The 17,084-nt window shown below is 39.9% G+C and overlaps 3 protein-coding genes across 7 annotated transcripts in view; 2 read left to right on the top strand and 1 right to left on the bottom strand.

The window, feature by feature from the left end:
• LOC115753095 (structural maintenance of chromosomes protein 5) overlaps window positions 1-6,500 on the top strand; it is a 33,428-nt gene extending 26,928 nt beyond the window's left edge. For 3 of the 4 annotated variants that reach the window (XM_048278618.1, XM_048278620.1, XM_048278621.1), the window contains 12 exons: window positions 1,322-1,394; window positions 1,873-1,976; window positions 2,109-2,225; window positions 2,303-2,380; window positions 3,679-3,778; window positions 3,859-3,913; window positions 5,085-5,133; window positions 5,211-5,298; window positions 5,383-5,455; window positions 5,783-5,886; window positions 6,004-6,407; window positions 6,439-6,500. In XM_048278618.1, the coding sequence (XP_048134575.1) occupies window positions 1,322-1,394; window positions 1,873-1,976; window positions 2,109-2,225; window positions 2,303-2,380; window positions 3,679-3,778; window positions 3,859-3,913; window positions 5,085-5,133; window positions 5,211-5,298; window positions 5,383-5,455; window positions 5,783-5,886; window positions 6,004-6,065 (903 nt within the window). In that variant the 3' untranslated portion in view covers window positions 6,066-6,407; window positions 6,439-6,500. Of the gene's footprint in view, window positions 1-1,321; window positions 1,395-1,872; window positions 1,977-2,108; window positions 2,226-2,302; window positions 2,381-3,678; window positions 3,779-3,845; window positions 3,914-5,084; window positions 5,134-5,210; window positions 5,299-5,382; window positions 5,456-5,782; window positions 5,887-6,003; window positions 6,408-6,438 lie in introns of those variants that run through there. The other variant, XM_048278619.1, reaches the window with a different exon arrangement.
• A 719-nt stretch (window positions 6,501-7,219) lies between these two features.
• Window positions 7,220-10,472, bottom strand: LOC115753102 (50S ribosomal protein L1, chloroplastic). 2 transcript variants are annotated; one of them, XM_030691607.2, is made up of 7 exons: window positions 10,045-10,467; window positions 9,149-9,328; window positions 9,008-9,062; window positions 8,665-8,792; window positions 8,039-8,122; window positions 7,604-7,729; window positions 7,220-7,520 (listed from the first exon to the last, which is right to left on the bottom strand). In XM_030691607.2, the coding sequence occupies exons 1-7, from the start codon at window positions 10,411-10,413 to the stop codon at window positions 7,383-7,385; spliced, it is 1,080 nt and encodes a 359-aa protein (XP_030547467.1). In that variant the 5' UTR covers window positions 10,414-10,467; the 3' UTR covers window positions 7,220-7,382. The 2 variants fall into 2 exon arrangements, with proteins under 2 accessions (XP_030547467.1, XP_048135219.1); XM_048279262.1 differs by lacking the exon at window positions 7,220-7,520 and having other exon boundaries at window positions 7,609-7,719; window positions 10,045-10,472.
• Window positions 10,473-11,870: 1,398 nt separating this feature from the next.
• On the top strand, window positions 11,871-15,378 carry LOC115753101 (protein RETICULATA-RELATED 4, chloroplastic-like). Its single transcript, XM_030691606.2, has 9 exons — window positions 11,871-12,350; window positions 12,786-13,001; window positions 13,434-13,502; window positions 13,798-13,929; window positions 14,002-14,055; window positions 14,137-14,181; window positions 14,630-14,769; window positions 15,008-15,133; window positions 15,227-15,378. The coding sequence occupies exons 1-9, from the start codon at window positions 12,006-12,008 to the stop codon at window positions 15,273-15,275; spliced, it is 1,176 nt and encodes a 391-aa protein (XP_030547466.1). The 5' UTR covers window positions 11,871-12,005; the 3' UTR covers window positions 15,276-15,378.
• Window positions 15,379-17,084: the final 1,706 nt, after the last annotated feature.

The raw sequence follows: 17,084 nt of genomic DNA on the forward strand, positions 1-17,084 counted from the left end.
ATTGAGAATTCTGAAAGTGTCTTGCCAATCTGGTCTTGGCATATGGAAACACATTGGAAAAGGCCGGGATACCATAGTCCATTAGTTCGATGTTGGTAATAGTTGTGGATTTTAATGCTCAATGATATTTCTCGTGTTGATTCCCCTCATGATTCTTGGTTCCCTTCTTGTTTGACCCTCCGTTAAATGGTGTCCTGTCTTAATCATTGGGCACATGATTCTGTTTGTTCTTTCTTTTTGTCCCTTTCTAATGCTATGATTAGAGGATATTTGGGGAGATAAGCTGAATCGCTCTTAAGAGTGAAGTTTTCCCTGTTAATTCTTGTTACCTAGCTATTGGAACTTCTTTGTTACCCCTCCAGCTTTTTTCTGCTTAAGCTGAACAGCTTTCGAATGTGCCACCTGAGATCTCCTTCTGCTGGAAGGACTTAGTAAAAATCTCCTCTTTGTCTCAAGTGGAAGTTTATCTCAGTAGACTAGTGTTGTTTGTGGAAAGCATGAATCCACTCATAAATTATTTCTCCACCGTGATTTGTCTCAACAATACTGGAGGTTCTTTCTCAACCTTGGCAATTTGTCTTGGGTATGCTGAGAACCATTATTCAATTGTTTCAGCATTGAAATTCTTCCATCGTTTCTCATCTTCCCAAGAATTTTTGGAGTTCGGCTCGCTTTGGAGTTCTTTAAACGATTGTTGAGTTCTTGCACTGATTTTTCCATCTCATAGTGGTGCATCCACTGATGCTTGTAACAAAAAGTAGTGTTGTACCAAGTTATGTTTTTTCAGTTTTTTTTTTTAACTGAGTATTGCTGTTGAATGTATCTCATTTAATAGTAACTTAGAAAAAGTTCCATGTCGGGAATACATTTTTGTTTATATATTAAAGGAGAGGATTGCTATTGCACGGTTCTGTTTAAATTCTTGTAGGAAAACTTAGCAGGTCACTAGTCAAGTTTTTATTTTTTCATGTGCATTTTCGCAGCAGTCATTTTGCATGCTCAGGGATGGGATAAAGGATGACTCAAAATGAAGTGATTCAATAGTGTTGGTTTTGCTTTTCATCTTTAGAAGACTCCTAGTATATTTCGAGCTCCCATAACTACTGTCTCTTCCATCTTTGGCTTTCAAGTCTCACCTCTCAAGGAGTTTCGTTTCCATTCTCTTTTTGGTTTGTACACTGTGGATCATTTGTTTGACTAGTATCATCTTTAATCTGTCATGGATATATATATATGTATATATATATATATATATATATATATTTTGGGCTAACATTATCTTAAATCTTACTTCTTGGTATTTCCTGTTCTATTTGTTTAGATCAGAGAAATGGAAATCAGTCTCAAGGAGCATGAGAAGTTTGCGCTGCAAGCATCACTGCACCTTGAGTATTGTGAGTGTTCTGTGATTTTATTCCTTTTGATTGAAGTGCTTTTTTCATGTATTTGCCCTCATCAAACTAGTAGTAGACCTGCACACTACCTGGGAGTTAAACATAGAAGGTGTATTGACAACATGTTGTCATGCTATCTTGAGAAATGTCAGAAACTAATTTAGCAGATTATAGACAGCATACAAAAGCCAAACTTGTAAAATTAAAAAGCAATTGCGGAAGGTTTATTACTATTTCAGTATCTTTTCAAGAATTCTTAACCTCATGTAGTTATGGACCCAAAACTGATGCACGATGGTTACACTGGTTTGCAAGTGGCTCTGTTTACCTCGACAAATCATTCTAATCCAGGCTTCCAGGATTTCAGCAGAAACTTTCATTTCCAAGGATTCTGCAGCTGTTTAATTGTTGGATGAGAATTTCAATCTCAGTTTAAATGTGTTTACTCTGGCAAACTTGCAATTTGCTATGTCATCAGGTAAGAAGGAGGTAGAAGATCATAGGCGACAGCTAGCTGCTGCGAAGGAGCAGGCAGAATCAGTCACGGTGATTACTCCAGAACTTGAAAAGGCATTCCTTGAGGTTGGTACTTGCTTTATTTTCTTTTGTAATTTCACCCAAATGCTTAGGTTGTCATTTTAGGTTTAGATTAACTAAGCAGTTCACTTGGCAAGATTGGTATACTTGCCTGAGTGTATGCGGATTTGTGTGCAGATGCCAACTACTGTTGAGGAACTTGAGGCTGCTATACAAGACAATATTTCTCAAGCAAATTCAATTCTCTTTCTAAACCCCAATATATTGGCAGAATACGAGGATCGTCAGCGCCAGGCAACTCTTGCTCTTTCTTGCTGTTTCATTAGTATCAAACATATGCTACTTGAGCCTTAACTTCACTTAATTTATAGATAGAGGCTATTGCGAGGAAACATGAAGCTGATAAAAGGGAACTGACGAGATGTTTAGCAGAAATAAATGCCCTTAAGGTGAGGGCTTTAGTTGTTGCTTGAAGTTGTTTCTGGATGAGTTAACTACTAGTCTCAAAGCTGAAATGCTAACTATGTAGCATGCCTGTATATCCATTTATCTTCACTATGTATGAATGGCCTCCACTGTTTTATCTGAACGTACAAGTTGGCATGTATGATCAGTAGATTTGTTTGCCAAATTTGAGCATGAGCTTGCTAGTAATTGCTGTTTTCCATTCCGTCATGCGTCTAGGAGGTTTCATGCAAAATAAGGTCCTGATACTGTTTGGTAACATTTACTATTAAGACAGTGTGGCTAAATTAATGCAATGATCTCTCTCATTAGTGCTAAAACTTGGCCCAATTGTCGTATATGTTACTATAAGATTGGCCATCTTAAATTTTTGCAATTACTCGCTTCGTTGTGTGTATTAACGAATGAAAGGCAAATGTTCGGCTATAGTAAGTCGTGATAGGGTAAATGGAAAGCCTGGACCAAATTGACTTAGTTATACTTAGTGTATAATTCTACATATATACTGATGATGCTTATGCTTTTGAGTATGTTGTAAATTGTGCAATTACTGTTTGCAGTCTCCAATTAATGTAGTTTTGGGTGAAAACCTAGTTTACTTGAAAAGAGAAGCAATGGTGGGCCAATTCTTTCTTAGTTTCATGATCCAAGTAGAAATCATATAGAAGACAGTTTTGTTTGGTTCTATAAATTTTCCTTCGATGAATGAAATTCCAGCGAGGAGCTATTCACTGTCTGGTTCCTGTGATGCTGGTGAAGAAAAATATGGGTACAAAAAAAATGGACTAGAATATTAGTGTTGATCCTTCATGCTCTTCTGCAGTGTACAATGAAAAAAAAAAGAGAGCTCCATTTTCCCTGTGAAGTTTGTCTCCTGGTATTTTGTATGGTTATGTTCTATATTACCAATTTCAAAAAGTGCAACTACTAGGTGAAGGGCTTAAGTGTTTGGTGTTTTGCCATATAAGCCTATGTAAAATTTTGGCAATGGTCACAAGTGTTGAGAGCATTTTGTCATCAAGACTAGAGACAAATGCAACATTGTTTCATGCATTTAACTGTTGTTGTGATTATTTTTTCAATTGTATCGGTGTTGTTTTTCTTTCCTTTTCTTTTGTCATTATGGTAACTGTCGTTTGGTTATTAGAATTTTCTTTTCCTGTTTCCGCTGTCATCATTTGGGGTTTTCCCAAGATGCATTTGTTAACTACAGGATTGCTTCTACCAGCATCCTCATGAGTTCATTTTCTCTGTAGAAGTTCTGATGTGAAACTATCTGCAGGAATATTGGCTGCCTACCTTGAGAAATATTGTGAGTCAGATTAATGAAACTTTTGGTCGTAATTTCGAAGAGATGGCTGTTGCAGGGGAGGTTTCATTGGGTGTGTATGTGATTATAGTGATTGGTTTTTTTAATATGCTGGAATGATTATATACTCACTTATTTAGTGGTATTGTCCAGATGAGCATGGCTCGGACTTTGATCAATATGGAATACTTATAAAAGTGAAATTCAGGTAAATGGATTCAAGCTTGCCATAATTTCTGTGAAGTCTGTTCGACTTTGCTTCATGCTATATGACTTTTGATTGAACTTATTGCCTGCATACAAGAGGAATCTTTATTGAGGCAATAATCAAAATCAATGTGAAGAAGTGTGTGCCTGACTTGAAAACTATTTTGGCACTAGTTGCTTCTATGATCCATCGACGGCTTAAAATTTATTGCACTATTTCTCATTGTTTATCTACGGGATGAGCATTGTATGCATGTAGTCTCCCTCCATGTAATAGTTTATGGTTCCCTCCATGTAATAGTTTATGGTTTTGGATTGTACTTTCTATCATTTGTAACAAAGTCAAGTTCCGCCTCTGGTTTATTTTACTTGTGTGCCTCCTTTTTTCAATTGCATGTGTTGTTCGCCGTCTTGTTTGCATGTAAGAAGGGGTATTAAGTATCCAATATCACTTGTCTTCAGTGTATATATAAGCTTTATATGCATGTAATCTAACGTTATTTAATAGTTTATCCAAAATCATTCCTATTCAGTTAACTACTATTTCAGGTTCAGGGTTATCTAAAGAAAAGGAATTGATGTAACTATTAATGTGAGTTTTGTCAACTTGATCAGTTTATTCTAATGTCCTCAAACATCTCTATGGAAACCTCCGGGACTCTATGGGAGGATTGTTATAATCATGTTAATGAATTTGGAAGTTCAAAGGATGTTTGGTGTTCCGGCCATCAGTTGGTCAACAAATGGGAGCTAATTGCGCTCTTGGCTTTAAGGGGGATTCTAGAAACAGAGTAGTTATCATGAGATCAACGGATTTTGAAAGCAGAATTATTATCTTTTTGTTCATGGGTAATTTCTCAGGTTTTCACAAAAGGTTTGTGGAGTCAAAGTTCGTAAGGATACAATTGGACTCAGAAATAAAGCATTGGTTGCTCTTACATAATTTTTCGGTTATATTTAGTCCTTACATACTGTGGAAGATGTTCACAATCATGGGTTACTGAAGAAGAAACTGCTTCAGTTTAAGCACTTGTTTTGCAGTTTCTATACGGGATGCACTGTCATTCGTCTTGCCATAGAGCCGCTGTATCCCTCTGCCTTACATGTATCCCTCCACTGTATTCTTGTTCCATTGTTTGTTCTGATGTTAATCCTCTTGTGTGGTAAATCAGGCAAGCTGGACAACTTCAAGTTCTTAGCGCTCACCACCAATCTGGAGGGGTACTTGGTAGTCTAAAGATTTAAGTTTGAATTGCTTAAAGCATGACAGGAGTGGGTAACATATTTTTGAAATACAGGAACGCTCCGTATCAACTATTCTTTATCTTGTTTCGCTTCAAGACCTGACTAACTGCCCATTTAGGGTGGTTGATGAGATAAATCAAGGTTTTACCGCCACTTGGTACTTTTGAGCTGTTGACTTGACTAATACCTAGAAACATTTTCTCTGATATCTTTTGGTTCTTCCAGGAATGGACCCTATCAATGAAAGAAAGATGTTTCAGCAATTAGTCAGATCTGCCAGCCAACCCAATACACCTCAGTAAGCAAACCTACGAGTGATGCAGATAACTTCCGCATTTATTTATTAGGAAAGCCTAGACATACTGTGTTGATTCTGTTCTTCCCACAATGTCTGGAATGTATAGGTCCCAATTTTGAGCATGGTATGCAGCATACTAAGAATGCTTGAAATCTTTTATATACAGATTCTTTCTGTTCAAGATTAAATAGACAATGCTATTTGGTTTGATAGCCTGTACTTATGAAATATTAGATGATTTCCTTGCCAAGAAAGAAATCAATTCTATTTGGTTTTGTCCGAGAGAGAGAGATGAATAAAATAATTTGTTCGCACCACATGGTGCAGGTGTTTTCTTCTTACTCCAAAGTTGCTACCGGATTTGGAATACAGCGAAGCATGTAGCATCCTGAATATAATGAATGGGCCTTGGATAGAGCAGCCTTCGAAAGGTCGTGCACCACCATTCGTTTATCAAAATGTTTTAGTTTGCCCTTCATTTGATATTTGTGCTCTCTCATTCTCATTTTTACCTATAAAGTCACGTTGATTATGTCGTGTCGATGCAGTGTGGAGCAGCGGTGGCTGTTGGCGTTCGGTCACAGGCTTGGCTAGCACAAGTAGATGCTGATACCGATCTCTCTACAATATTTATTGCATGGATGCAATGACATTTGGTAGCGTGATGTGAAACATTGTCCTGCCTACATGTCAGTTTTGTCTTGAATGTGCCTCAAGTTTCGGTGCTGGGCATTAGAGAGTTCTCTTAGTTCTTGTGTAGAAAAAATAAGGTCGCATCTGGATTTACGAGCAACGCAGTATTTAACATGTCAGTTAGTAATGCCCTTGGTGCTCATGGGATGCCGTTACATTGCTGCTCGGTGACAAATTGCTGCGCTCTCTACTTTGTATAGATTGCATTTGAATGACTTGGCATTGTTATGTTAACTAATCTAAATAGTAAATGATTTTGGTTTGTCCTCCGCATTGAGCTCCGGATGAAGTGGTAAGACTTATGCTGATCATTGTATCAAATTTAAGGGACGAAAACCTTGCAATATTTTCTTCAAATTGTGCCTTGTTTTTTCTCCGTTGCTGATCTGATCAGCACCTTTTTGTAGAATGTTTCCTGCTCATATCACAATCCAAGCCCAAAATCTGATCCCGCACTATGATCAAAGATAAAAGCACATTGAGCTGGGTTTCGTGCAGCAGCTAAGTTGAGATGATGTTAAGTTTACCCTGGGGTACACTATGAATTTCAGACTGGATGGAAGTCTTCAAGGACCACAAAATCGTGAAGCTTTTAACTTCTTTTCTTCAAGAGGTTGTTAAAGTCATATTCTTTTTTGGTCGAAATGTAAGTCATTTTTAGTGGTTCGTCCATGTGCTTTACGGAGATTGGCTACCTTTTTCTGCACTATGGTTCCATGCAGTAGCTAATGATGTCCTGAGCCTACGTAAGATTAAATCCCTCCATGAGGTGATACTTACTCTGAAGATTGCCATATCTTGCTGGGCTGCCATGTTTGAAATTGCAAAGGCAGGCATTGGATTTCTTCACATAGTGTGCATGGATTTTTTCTCTACTCTCGGACGTCGCAGTCCAAAGTATCCAATAAGATTTTATATGCTGCTAATCCAGCCATTTGATGACTTTTCCATAAAGTAGATATGAAAACGCACATTTTACAACATGATGGTATATCCCCTTACCTTAAGGTGCAGGCACTGAGAGTAAGGTCCCCATTCATCGAGTATTCCGCTCATGCCCACAGCCATCAATAGAAGCAAATAGTTACTATGAGGCTATAAATGGAATGTACTTCGCGACATGCAATCCCTCATATGATTTCTCTCACCATCCTATACCTCTATGAACAATGTCATTCCTCGATACCCAAAGAGGTAAGAACACGAACCCAGGCAAGACAATTTACAGCCTTGTTTAGGCATTTGATTGGAGCTTGTAATCAAGCATCTCCCTTATGTTTAACCGAATAGATGGCCCCATTGAGGAGCATATGTGTGCACTTTTCCAATACACTCCTTTTGCACCAGATGGCTTGTTTGCTTCTATGGATTTCTGTCGAAGAGTCACAGCAGATATTTAGTATAGTGTCAGCATGGCAACGAAACAACTCATCTTATAGGAGCACGAGAACATACTACTGCAGCAAGGAAATTCACGACGAGGTCTTCTTTGGGAAAGTCGATTTTTCCAAAAGGTATGTGAACAATCCCAGTCTTGTCCGCTCTGTATTCAACTTTGCCCTGCTTAAATTCTTCAATAGCCTGAAATAACAATCGGGCAAAGTCATTCCTCCTGCCTACCACGAAGACTGTATAGTTACGTTTCAGCTAATTAAAAGAACCAACAGTACCACATATACTAGCCTTGCAGCTACTCTCTCAACTGCCATCCATAGATCATAGGATACACAAACCTATTGACTTTTTACATCTCATTAATAAATCAAGCAATTACATGTTTTATGGACTTCCTCTTGACAGAGTTTGAAGAATAACAAATGAAATGATTAGTGCATCTGATGCATTCACTGAAGAAGAAAAAAAAATGGAAATTTGCCTGTTCGACTATACCTGAGGTATGTTAGTTGTCACTGTGCCAGCTTTTGGATTCGGCATGAGTCCTCGTGGTCCCAGAAGCTTTCCTAAACTGGCAACCTGACACACAGTAAACACTTTACGAAAAAACAAACCAGAAATCTCACAGCACAGTTTATGAGCATAGATAGCAAGTTCCTGACAGAAGTTCAACAAGTAGCCTATGTGCAAAATCCCCAATTAAAAGATTAGCTAGATTAACCTTCAGCTTCCTTCTAAACAAATTGCACAATAATATTTTGCAGGCATGACGAACAAGACCGGCTAAAACACCATCAGAGAAGGGCAATTTCTACTTTAGCTTCCAAATCCTGAGAAACGTTAAACAACAACCCCCGCGTCTCCCCCCCCACCCACAAAACCAAATAATAATAAAAAAAAAAAAAACACAAAACCAAACAACCAACCATGAACATCATGTATAATATGAGATGAGCCACCAGTACCAACGCAACATTATATGCTCATCACTGATTTGTAACTCACCAGAACAACTTATCATAGGGAGAAGACACGGTTGATCACAGTTTTTCCTCAGACAAGATTTAGAAATTACTTCAAGCACACGGAAGCAGAATTTCGGATAAAGGTATAATCAGTACCTTGGGCATCATATCTGGGGAAGCAATTAATTTGTCAAAATCCATGAATCCTCCCTTGATCTGTTCTATCAAGTCCTCTCCTCCAACCAAATCTGCTCCTGCATTCTTCGCCTCATCGAACTTTTCACCTACAGATGATCAGCACCTCCCTGATGAGAAGTAAGCAACAATAACAGTTGCTGTCCCATAATAATTCATCAAGTGTGTTTACTTCCAAACCAATGCTTGATATGCGGTTTAGACGACAAGTGGATAAATATAATGACAGTTCTGAGTTCACCATCATTCATCAAAGCGTGAATCACCTTAATAAGAAAAACAATACTGAGGATTGAGCTACCACCTTGAGTAAGCACAGCCACTTTGACAGTCTGTCCAGTTCCTTTGGGTAAGTTCACCTAGAGAAGGAGATTATTAGACTATGAGGAATATCTATTTGACAGAAACATGAGTTCAAGGTATGAAGCAAGCAAGAGAAACTCACAGTTGCCCTCAGCTGTTGATCATTGTACTTAGGGTCGATGTTCAGCCGGAAATGGGCTTCAGCAGTTTCGACAAACCTGGTATTAGCCGTCTCTTTCAGCAAGGAAATTGCCGTATTCAGGTCATATTCCCTTTTGTTTTCTCTAAGTTTCTGAATTTCCAAGAATCTCTTCGACCTAGTCTGGCATTTAAAAGATGAAATTAACCAGGGAAAGCGAGATGAAGGAACAAGCACGGAATGCTTGTTAAAACTTTGATAAGAGCGACTATATGAACATGACTTGAGCTCCGCATTTTGGACTTATACCAGGTGCCAAGGTATAGATAGATCTTACTGTAAATCATGAGAAAAAGCCCTGAGGATTTCAAAAAAAAAGAGAAATTTAAAAAACCAAACTTAGAAGTAGTACTTCTCATAAAAATCAAGTCCAACTATCCAACGACAAAAATGAGAGATTAAAAAGGAAAAAAAGAAGCAAGACAAACGATGAAAACATCATAAACCATAAGCTCATGTAAAGTCCAACAAAAGCAACAAACCATGAAATGAGTTAAGAGGCTGTTTCTTCCAATCCTTTCACAACAAAATTTCCGGAGGGCATTTATCTAATAACTAGTAGGATAATTCTGCTAGGCTCAAATCACTTGCTTTGTCAGCCATGGAAGCGAACTTAGCTGTCCCTCTAATCAAGAGTCATCTTTCTTCCTTATAGGCAAAGCACTCGACTTGACCAGTTGAACTAAGACAATAACCTCACAATCCGACAGGAAGAAGTACTCGATAAAAAGCGAAAGAACTAGTGCCAACGCAAGAAACCTACTAATCAAGCGAGAAAGAAGAACACAAAAACAAGTGCGACACGCATAACGGATCGTTTCCACTCCCACACCACGTACTCTGTCCCTCTTGAGCGGCAAAGCGGCTTTCCCTTTCTTGGGTTTGGGTGGAGCAACGGTGGCTACGGCGGCGCCTTCTTTCGGTTCCTCCGCACCGTCCTCGGCCACCTCCGCGTCCGCGGCGTCGGCAGTGGCGACGGCGGCCAAAACAAGACCGAGGGAGGCGCCGCGACCCGAGTCGCCGAGGTGCCTGGGTCTGGAATCATCCAAGGAGCAGAAGTTGAGGGAGTTGAGAATCAAGGGAGAGAGGAAGGAGGAGCGGTGGTTCCTGAAGGAGAGGAGAGAGGGGGTGAGCTCCTGAGCCGCGGATAACGAGGAGGACGGCGAGCATGCTAGGGCTACCGACGACGGCGTGGCGCAAGACGCCATTTTTATCCTGTGCCGAGTAAAGCTTGGCTTTGAGAGATAGAGAGAGAGGGGGGGAGTGTCGATAAGAGGAGCTGTTATCCGAGTGTGTGTGTCTCTGTATAGGCAAAAATTCATTTTCTTTGTTTCTTCCTTTTATTTATTTCCTTTTATTATATTTTTTTTCTAGGCTATTTCATTGAATATTTTATTACCAAAAAGACTGTAATTATTTTTCAGTAAATATTACCTGATAATCAATTATATTCCCTTGATTTTATGCGAAAGAAATGGGATATAACAAGAACTCCCACTCGAATTTATTAGTCAAATCATTCATTCTTGCACCAAATTATTCTTTATCATTTGATAGAATTAGTGATTTTAGAACTCGAAATTTCACTCAGAAGGTCCAAAATTCTAAAATTTGGTTTGGGCGCGGGGGTGGGTGTGTGTGTGTGTGTGTGTGTTGGGGGAAGGAGCACTTGATTGGATGTCATTTACACATCTTCATTTTCGTCTTCCTGCCTCTTTGGCAAAGCTCGATCGACTGTTGGAGATCTTCCGAAGCTGAAAGATCCGTCTTCCTCTGGAGGGATTCAAAAACTTACCTCCCTTGAGCATGCGAATGTCCTTCAACTACATTATCTCCGGTTGTTGTCCGTTGTTGCAATGGCCATACAAGGAGAAGCAAGACGGAGAGCGCAGCAAGATCAACCTTGTCATGTTGAAATTGGTGGGAAGCCCGTCATTAGTCCAGAAGTAGAATCACCTGTGCCTGGTTCCGCAAGCACTGGATGGAGATGCCGGAGCACCTGGAACCAACATAGGAGAATGCAGTATCATGACGAGCTACATGGACAAATGGTTAGGGACCTATCTAACTTTCAGAAGACAAAATCTCTACTTTAATGTTTTTTTTCCAGCCTCATGTTCTTTCGACCAATAAAACAAAAGCCTAATGATGTTGTGTGCTTCTCGTATGATTTTTCCTCTTGATGTATTTTATTGATCAGGGAAACGGAATCTCGTCTTCCCTCAAAACCTTGTACAAATCTTAAAATTATTTGTCTTCCAATCGCCATAATTAGCATCATATTTTGGCGGCTGCTCTGTTCATCACCAATATCCCAAGCCCCGCTTTCTAACAATACCCGTATTTCTAGAGATGTACTTACATTAGTTACATAGTTCACCTAACCGCGTCTGTAAAAAAATTTGAACTTTTTCTTCCGGATTTGTTGTTTGCTTCCAAACTTTCTGAGTTTCTCTATTTTTGTTTTTTTTTTTGAGGGGGGTGTTGTGGGGGTGGTCGGGTACCATGAACTTTGGAGTGTGATTAAAGACCAGAATTTGCAGCCACTAATTCACCATCCGAAGGAGTGACAAGAGTCTGTGGATCGTCTTCTTCCTTGAAAAGTCATCAGACTTGGGACCACCGCTCCACAGACACAGATAGCCACCAATTTCGCTCTCCCTCTCTGTTTTTCGGCCTCTCATCAGTAAGACATCGACACTGTACAGCTCTCTCTCTCTCTCGTGGGTGTTTTGTCTTTGGTTTGGGTTTGTGCGATTCTTTCTCTCCGTCTCGCACAAACCCAGACTCATCGAGAAGCATGGCTTTCACCATTTTCTCGTTAAGCCTCTCCCCACACTCTCCCTCTCTCTCGTTGACGGCTCATCACCACCACCCCCACCACTCTCACGACTCTCCCTGCCACAGCTTCATGATCGTGACACGCCGTGTGAGCTCTGAGTCGTTGGTCTCTACTTCCCCTGCACGTCACTCTTCTGCCATCATCCGTGGCCGCCGCCGCCGCCTTCCGCCCCTTCTCTACTCTGGCGACGGGGGTGGCCCCAGTGGCGGAGGCGGAGGTGGGAAAGGAGGTGGCGATGGAAGAGGTGGTGGCGATGGCTCTGGGTCACGCAACAGGATCGAGGCTCTTCTTGCGTTAGCTGAGGTAGCCCCCACAAGCTGCATCCATCTATCACGGCAGTAATACCATGCGTGCACTGCACGTTCATGCCGAAAACGTTACATTAATGATGCTAGAGATGCTCAGATTAGTGACGTTCCTATTGGATGCTTGAATTGATTCGTCTAGCTTAATAAAGAGTTACATTTTTGTCATATTTTACTACATTAGCATAATAAAGAGTCACATTTTTATCAATTAGAAAAGTCTATAGACTAAGGCATGCGAAAAAGGTACATGGCAAAATAGAAATGTAAACTTGGCGCAGTTTGATTTTCTTGCAACGCGTAGAATAACTGCACTCCTTTGATCTTGGAGCTTATTTGTGCCCTGTTGCAGTTAAATCTGATTGTACTTGTGCAATTTCGATGTACGCAGTTCGTAGTATCTGTTACATTTTATTTGATTGTGGTCAATCAGGTTTCGAGGACGTTGGATAGCATTCCAAAGGACTTGGCCGTAGCAATACAGGCAGGTAAGGTGCCAGCTGCAGTGGTGGAGAGGTACTTGGACCTTGAGAAGTCGGCGGTGTTTCGGTGGTTGCTTCAGTTTGGAGGATTTAGGGAGAGGCTACTTGCTGATGATCTGTTCTTGACCAAGGTTGCCATCGAGTGCGGTGTTGGCATCTTCACCAAGGTCGCTCTCTCTTTCTCTGATTGTAGTACTTCTTATGCTACACCCATGCGCATGCTTTGTTGGGTCACGCCAGCTATGACTCGGTTCTCCTCCGAAAGCGATTCCTGAGACTATTCTCAACTTAAAACTCTTTCAGGGTAATTATTGAGCTGAGCCATCAAGGTTAGCAAATTTGTAACTTTAGAGTCTTGGAAATTAAATAAAAGACACCACAGAAATCTGAAAGGCGCTGCACAAATCTCTGAACAAATACTTGAAAATACGGTCTGTTCATTTCTGTCTTCTTTCTTTTCTTTCTTGTGGTAGAAAATAAATTACTTGGAGTTCTTAGTTGTGGTTCCCATTCATGTGTAAAGTTACCTGAAGTCTGATGTCTGAAGTCTGAACACTTGTTTTTCTACGTCTTCATGTGCCTTTCCGTTAATTCTACAGAGTGCTGCAGAGCTGGAGCGGCGGAGAGAGAAGTTCACAAAGGAGCTGGATTTTGTTTTTGCTGACGTGGTATGGATGCCTCTCTTGAATATTATGTATGTGGTTATCATCTCAGAACTTATGGACCGTTGTGTCGAGATTACACTGTGCTTTGTTTCAATATACACTCGTCAAGTTGCATAGATCGAGTGAGTCTGATGGAATTGGTTTGATGTAAAACTTGGCTTGGCCGCTAGTAATGGGAAAAGCGTCTGGTCCACACTGGAAAATCTGGTGTCACACCTAACTCATTTTGGTCTTCATTTTGATCTTCTTGATCTCTCATTCGGTGCATCCTAATAATCCTCACTCTATCAAGTGACAGGTGATGGCCATTATAGCAGATTTCATGCTGGTCTGGCTTCCAGCGCCCACCGTTTCTCTCCGGCCTCCCCTTGCTATCAATGCTGGAGCACTCTCTAAGTTCTTCTATGGCTGTCCTGATAATGCTTTTCAGGTCACTAACTTTGGCATTAGATAGTTCTCGGTGGTGTGTAACAATTTATTTCCACTGACAATCTACCCGCAGGTAGCTCTGGCTGGTAGCTCTTACTCACTGTTGCAGAGAATGGGTGCAGTCGTGGTATGTGTGTGCGCTTAATTCAACTTGACCAAATGGTTTCACTATAGGTCAGAACTTATAATGGTTTGTTCTGTAGTACAGCGTAACGGGGCCAAGCTTTTCGTTGTTGGAACTGGTGCATCTTTGGTAGGTCGCTTTAAATCAGCAATACTTCAAATTTTGGCAGCTATCATTGCATCAGAGTCTCCTCTATTTATCTCGTTCTGCTTATGTGTAGTTAATGCTTGTTCTGAGTCCTTTATGCTTGTTCTGAGCTCTTTACTCAAGTGACAGAAGAATGTTTTACTGTTATTTCTCTGTATATTTCACCATTGTTGCTTGCCATACCATTAAGAAGGCCCTGCCCAGATTTTTACATGACCAGAACCTCTTAAGAAGGTCTCATTTGGTTTGGGTCCTTCAGAGTTTAGATCGAAGGAATTTTCTAGTAATATTTGTGTGACTTCCTCTTGGTGTTGAACTCAAGGAAGAAAATGCTATTGAGGCTTGTTTTTAATTTCCCTTTAGATGCTAAATTGAAACAGTATTTTGGATGTAACATTATTAGTGTCTTATCCTGAATATTGTTCTTCAGATTGGTACAGGTTTGACAAATGTGTTGATAAACACACGGAAGTTTTTCGACAAAACCTTTGCGGTTGAGGCAGAGGATGTGCCTGTTCTGTCCACAAGCGTCGCATACGGAGTATACATGGCAGTTTCTAGCAATCTAAGGTTTGTGGCTGCGTGTTATCGCTTTTCTCAGCCTATGCTTTATATCTCAATAGTTGTTTTGGATACATATACAGTTCGAGAGGGACTGGAATAGACGCAAATAGTTTTTCTAATTGGGTCTGCATTCAGTCTACACTTAAACAATTAGCTGGGAAAAATCTCTCATTTTGGACGGCACAAGTGTCATTTAATCTGTATTTGTAGTTTTGATAGTCTGCTATTTATCTTTGGTGAACAGATATCAGGTGCTGGCTGGAGTTATTGAGCAAAGAATCCTAGAGCCCTTGCTACACCAGCACAAGATCATACTCGGTGCAATCTGCTTCGCCGTTCGAACTGGCAATACATTCTTGGGTTCATTGATGTAAGACTTTCCGCACTGAGTGTCCTTTCAATGACATGATTTTCCTTAACGCTCTCAGAAGTACAACTTGTTTTGTTCTCTCTCTCGTAACAGGTGGGTGGATTATGCGCGATGGACAGGAATTCAACAGATTCGAGAATAATACATTGCTACACATTTAGCTGACATTTCACCAGCAAATTGTAATTCTGGAATGTGCATTTGTAGGATTGCCTGTCCAAGAATAAACCTTTCTGTGTTTTGCTCTCTCTTAAGAAATTTTAGTGACCTAGCAGATCATATCAGGTACTACTTCAACACATGCACAACTGAGATCTATCTTCGTTCATACAGTTCCTGTTAAAAACTCCTACAATCTCCTACAAGAAAAGAAAAAAGGATAGAGACCCCAAATTTGGAAGTCATCTGTGATAAGGTTAATAAGGCTTAAGTACATTATAAGTGTCAAAATTTATGTACGGTACTCACTTTAGTGTCAAAATTTTCAAAACGATTACTTTAAGTGCCAAATTTTTTGAAAAACGATCACTTGATTGCTTGAACTTTCAAAACGATCATTGAAGTGCCAATTTTTTTTTTAAAACAATCATTTAAGTGTCAATTTTTTTTAAAAAAATGATCACTTTAGTGTTAATTCCACCGAGCCACGTCGGCTCAAATTGAAGTTGGCATCGAAGTGATCGTTTTTAAAAAAAGTTGGCACTTAAATGATCGTTTTTTAAAAAAGTTGACACTTTAATGATCGTTTTGAAAGTTTTGGTATTAAAGTGAATGCCATACACAAATTTTGACATTTTTAGTGTACTTTAGCTAGGTTAATAATATTAGTGAACCATCGGAAGGTGCAGTTATCAACAATTCAAGAAGAGGTTTTGGTTTCTCACAAGGTGAAGAGCAACATGGAGAGAAGATTATGGAAATCAAGGAAATCAAGATGGAATCATGGGAAGATTTTAGAAATCGAGGGAATCGTCGTGAGTGATATGTTGAGAGAAGATTTTGGAAATCAAGAGGAAATCGTGGGTAAATCGTGAGTGATATGTGGCATGGCTAATATAAATAGTAGTATGTATTGCAGGAAAAAAAAAGACGGTGTATTATGGCTATTAGTGAAGAACATTTTTCTCGGAAATTTACCTTTAAATCATTATCTTCGTAATTCCTTTGATTTTCTTCATGGTATCAAAGCTTGATGCTGAGAGCCGGTTTTATCATTTGTTTTCATCCTTTTCCTTGAGTTCGTCTCTTGTCCGTCTACACAATCATGGCGGAAAACCCAAATCCGAGATACCCATACCCTATACATGTAATCCTATCAAACTTTGTGACTATCAAACTTTCCCAAGAAAATTTCCTTCCATAGCAGACACAATTTCTTCGCTTCATTAGAAGTCAGGATCTCTTGGGTTTCGTCAGTGGTTAAATTCAACCTCCACCACTCAGAATCTCACGCACAAAAGGGGAAAATTCTGAAGATGTCCCTAATCCAGAGTATCAGCAATGGTATGGTACCGACCAACTTATGTCGTCGTGGATCCGTGGATCCGTGTCTGAGGATGTGCTGGGACTCATAATCAGCCTTGAATGGGCTTCTGAGGTATGGAATACATTGTGCAATCATTTTACTGAGAGATCTGTGGCCAAAGAATTTGAATTAAGGGGTAAGTTTCAATCCTGTCAAAAGCGTAATACGCCCTTAACCGAGTATTTGCGTGAGTTCAAATTGATTTGTGACCAGTTAAATGCGATCGGGAAACAGGTCGATGAAATCACATAGGTCTTTGTTGTTTTAGAGGGTCTTGGAAGTGACTATGAGACGTTTAAGATAACTATGTATTGTCTGAAACCCGAGCCGAGCTAGGCAGACGTTATTGCTCAGCTCGAGAGATATGAAGTGCGACATCAAAATTAAATCAAATAAAACCTAATTTGGCATTTACTAGTGAAGAGA

Source organism: Rhodamnia argentea, chromosome 5, assembly GCF_020921035.1.
Source record: "Rhodamnia argentea isolate NSW1041297 chromosome 5, ASM2092103v1, whole genome shotgun sequence".
NCBI lineage: Eukaryota > Viridiplantae > Streptophyta > Magnoliopsida > Myrtales > Myrtaceae > Rhodamnia > Rhodamnia argentea.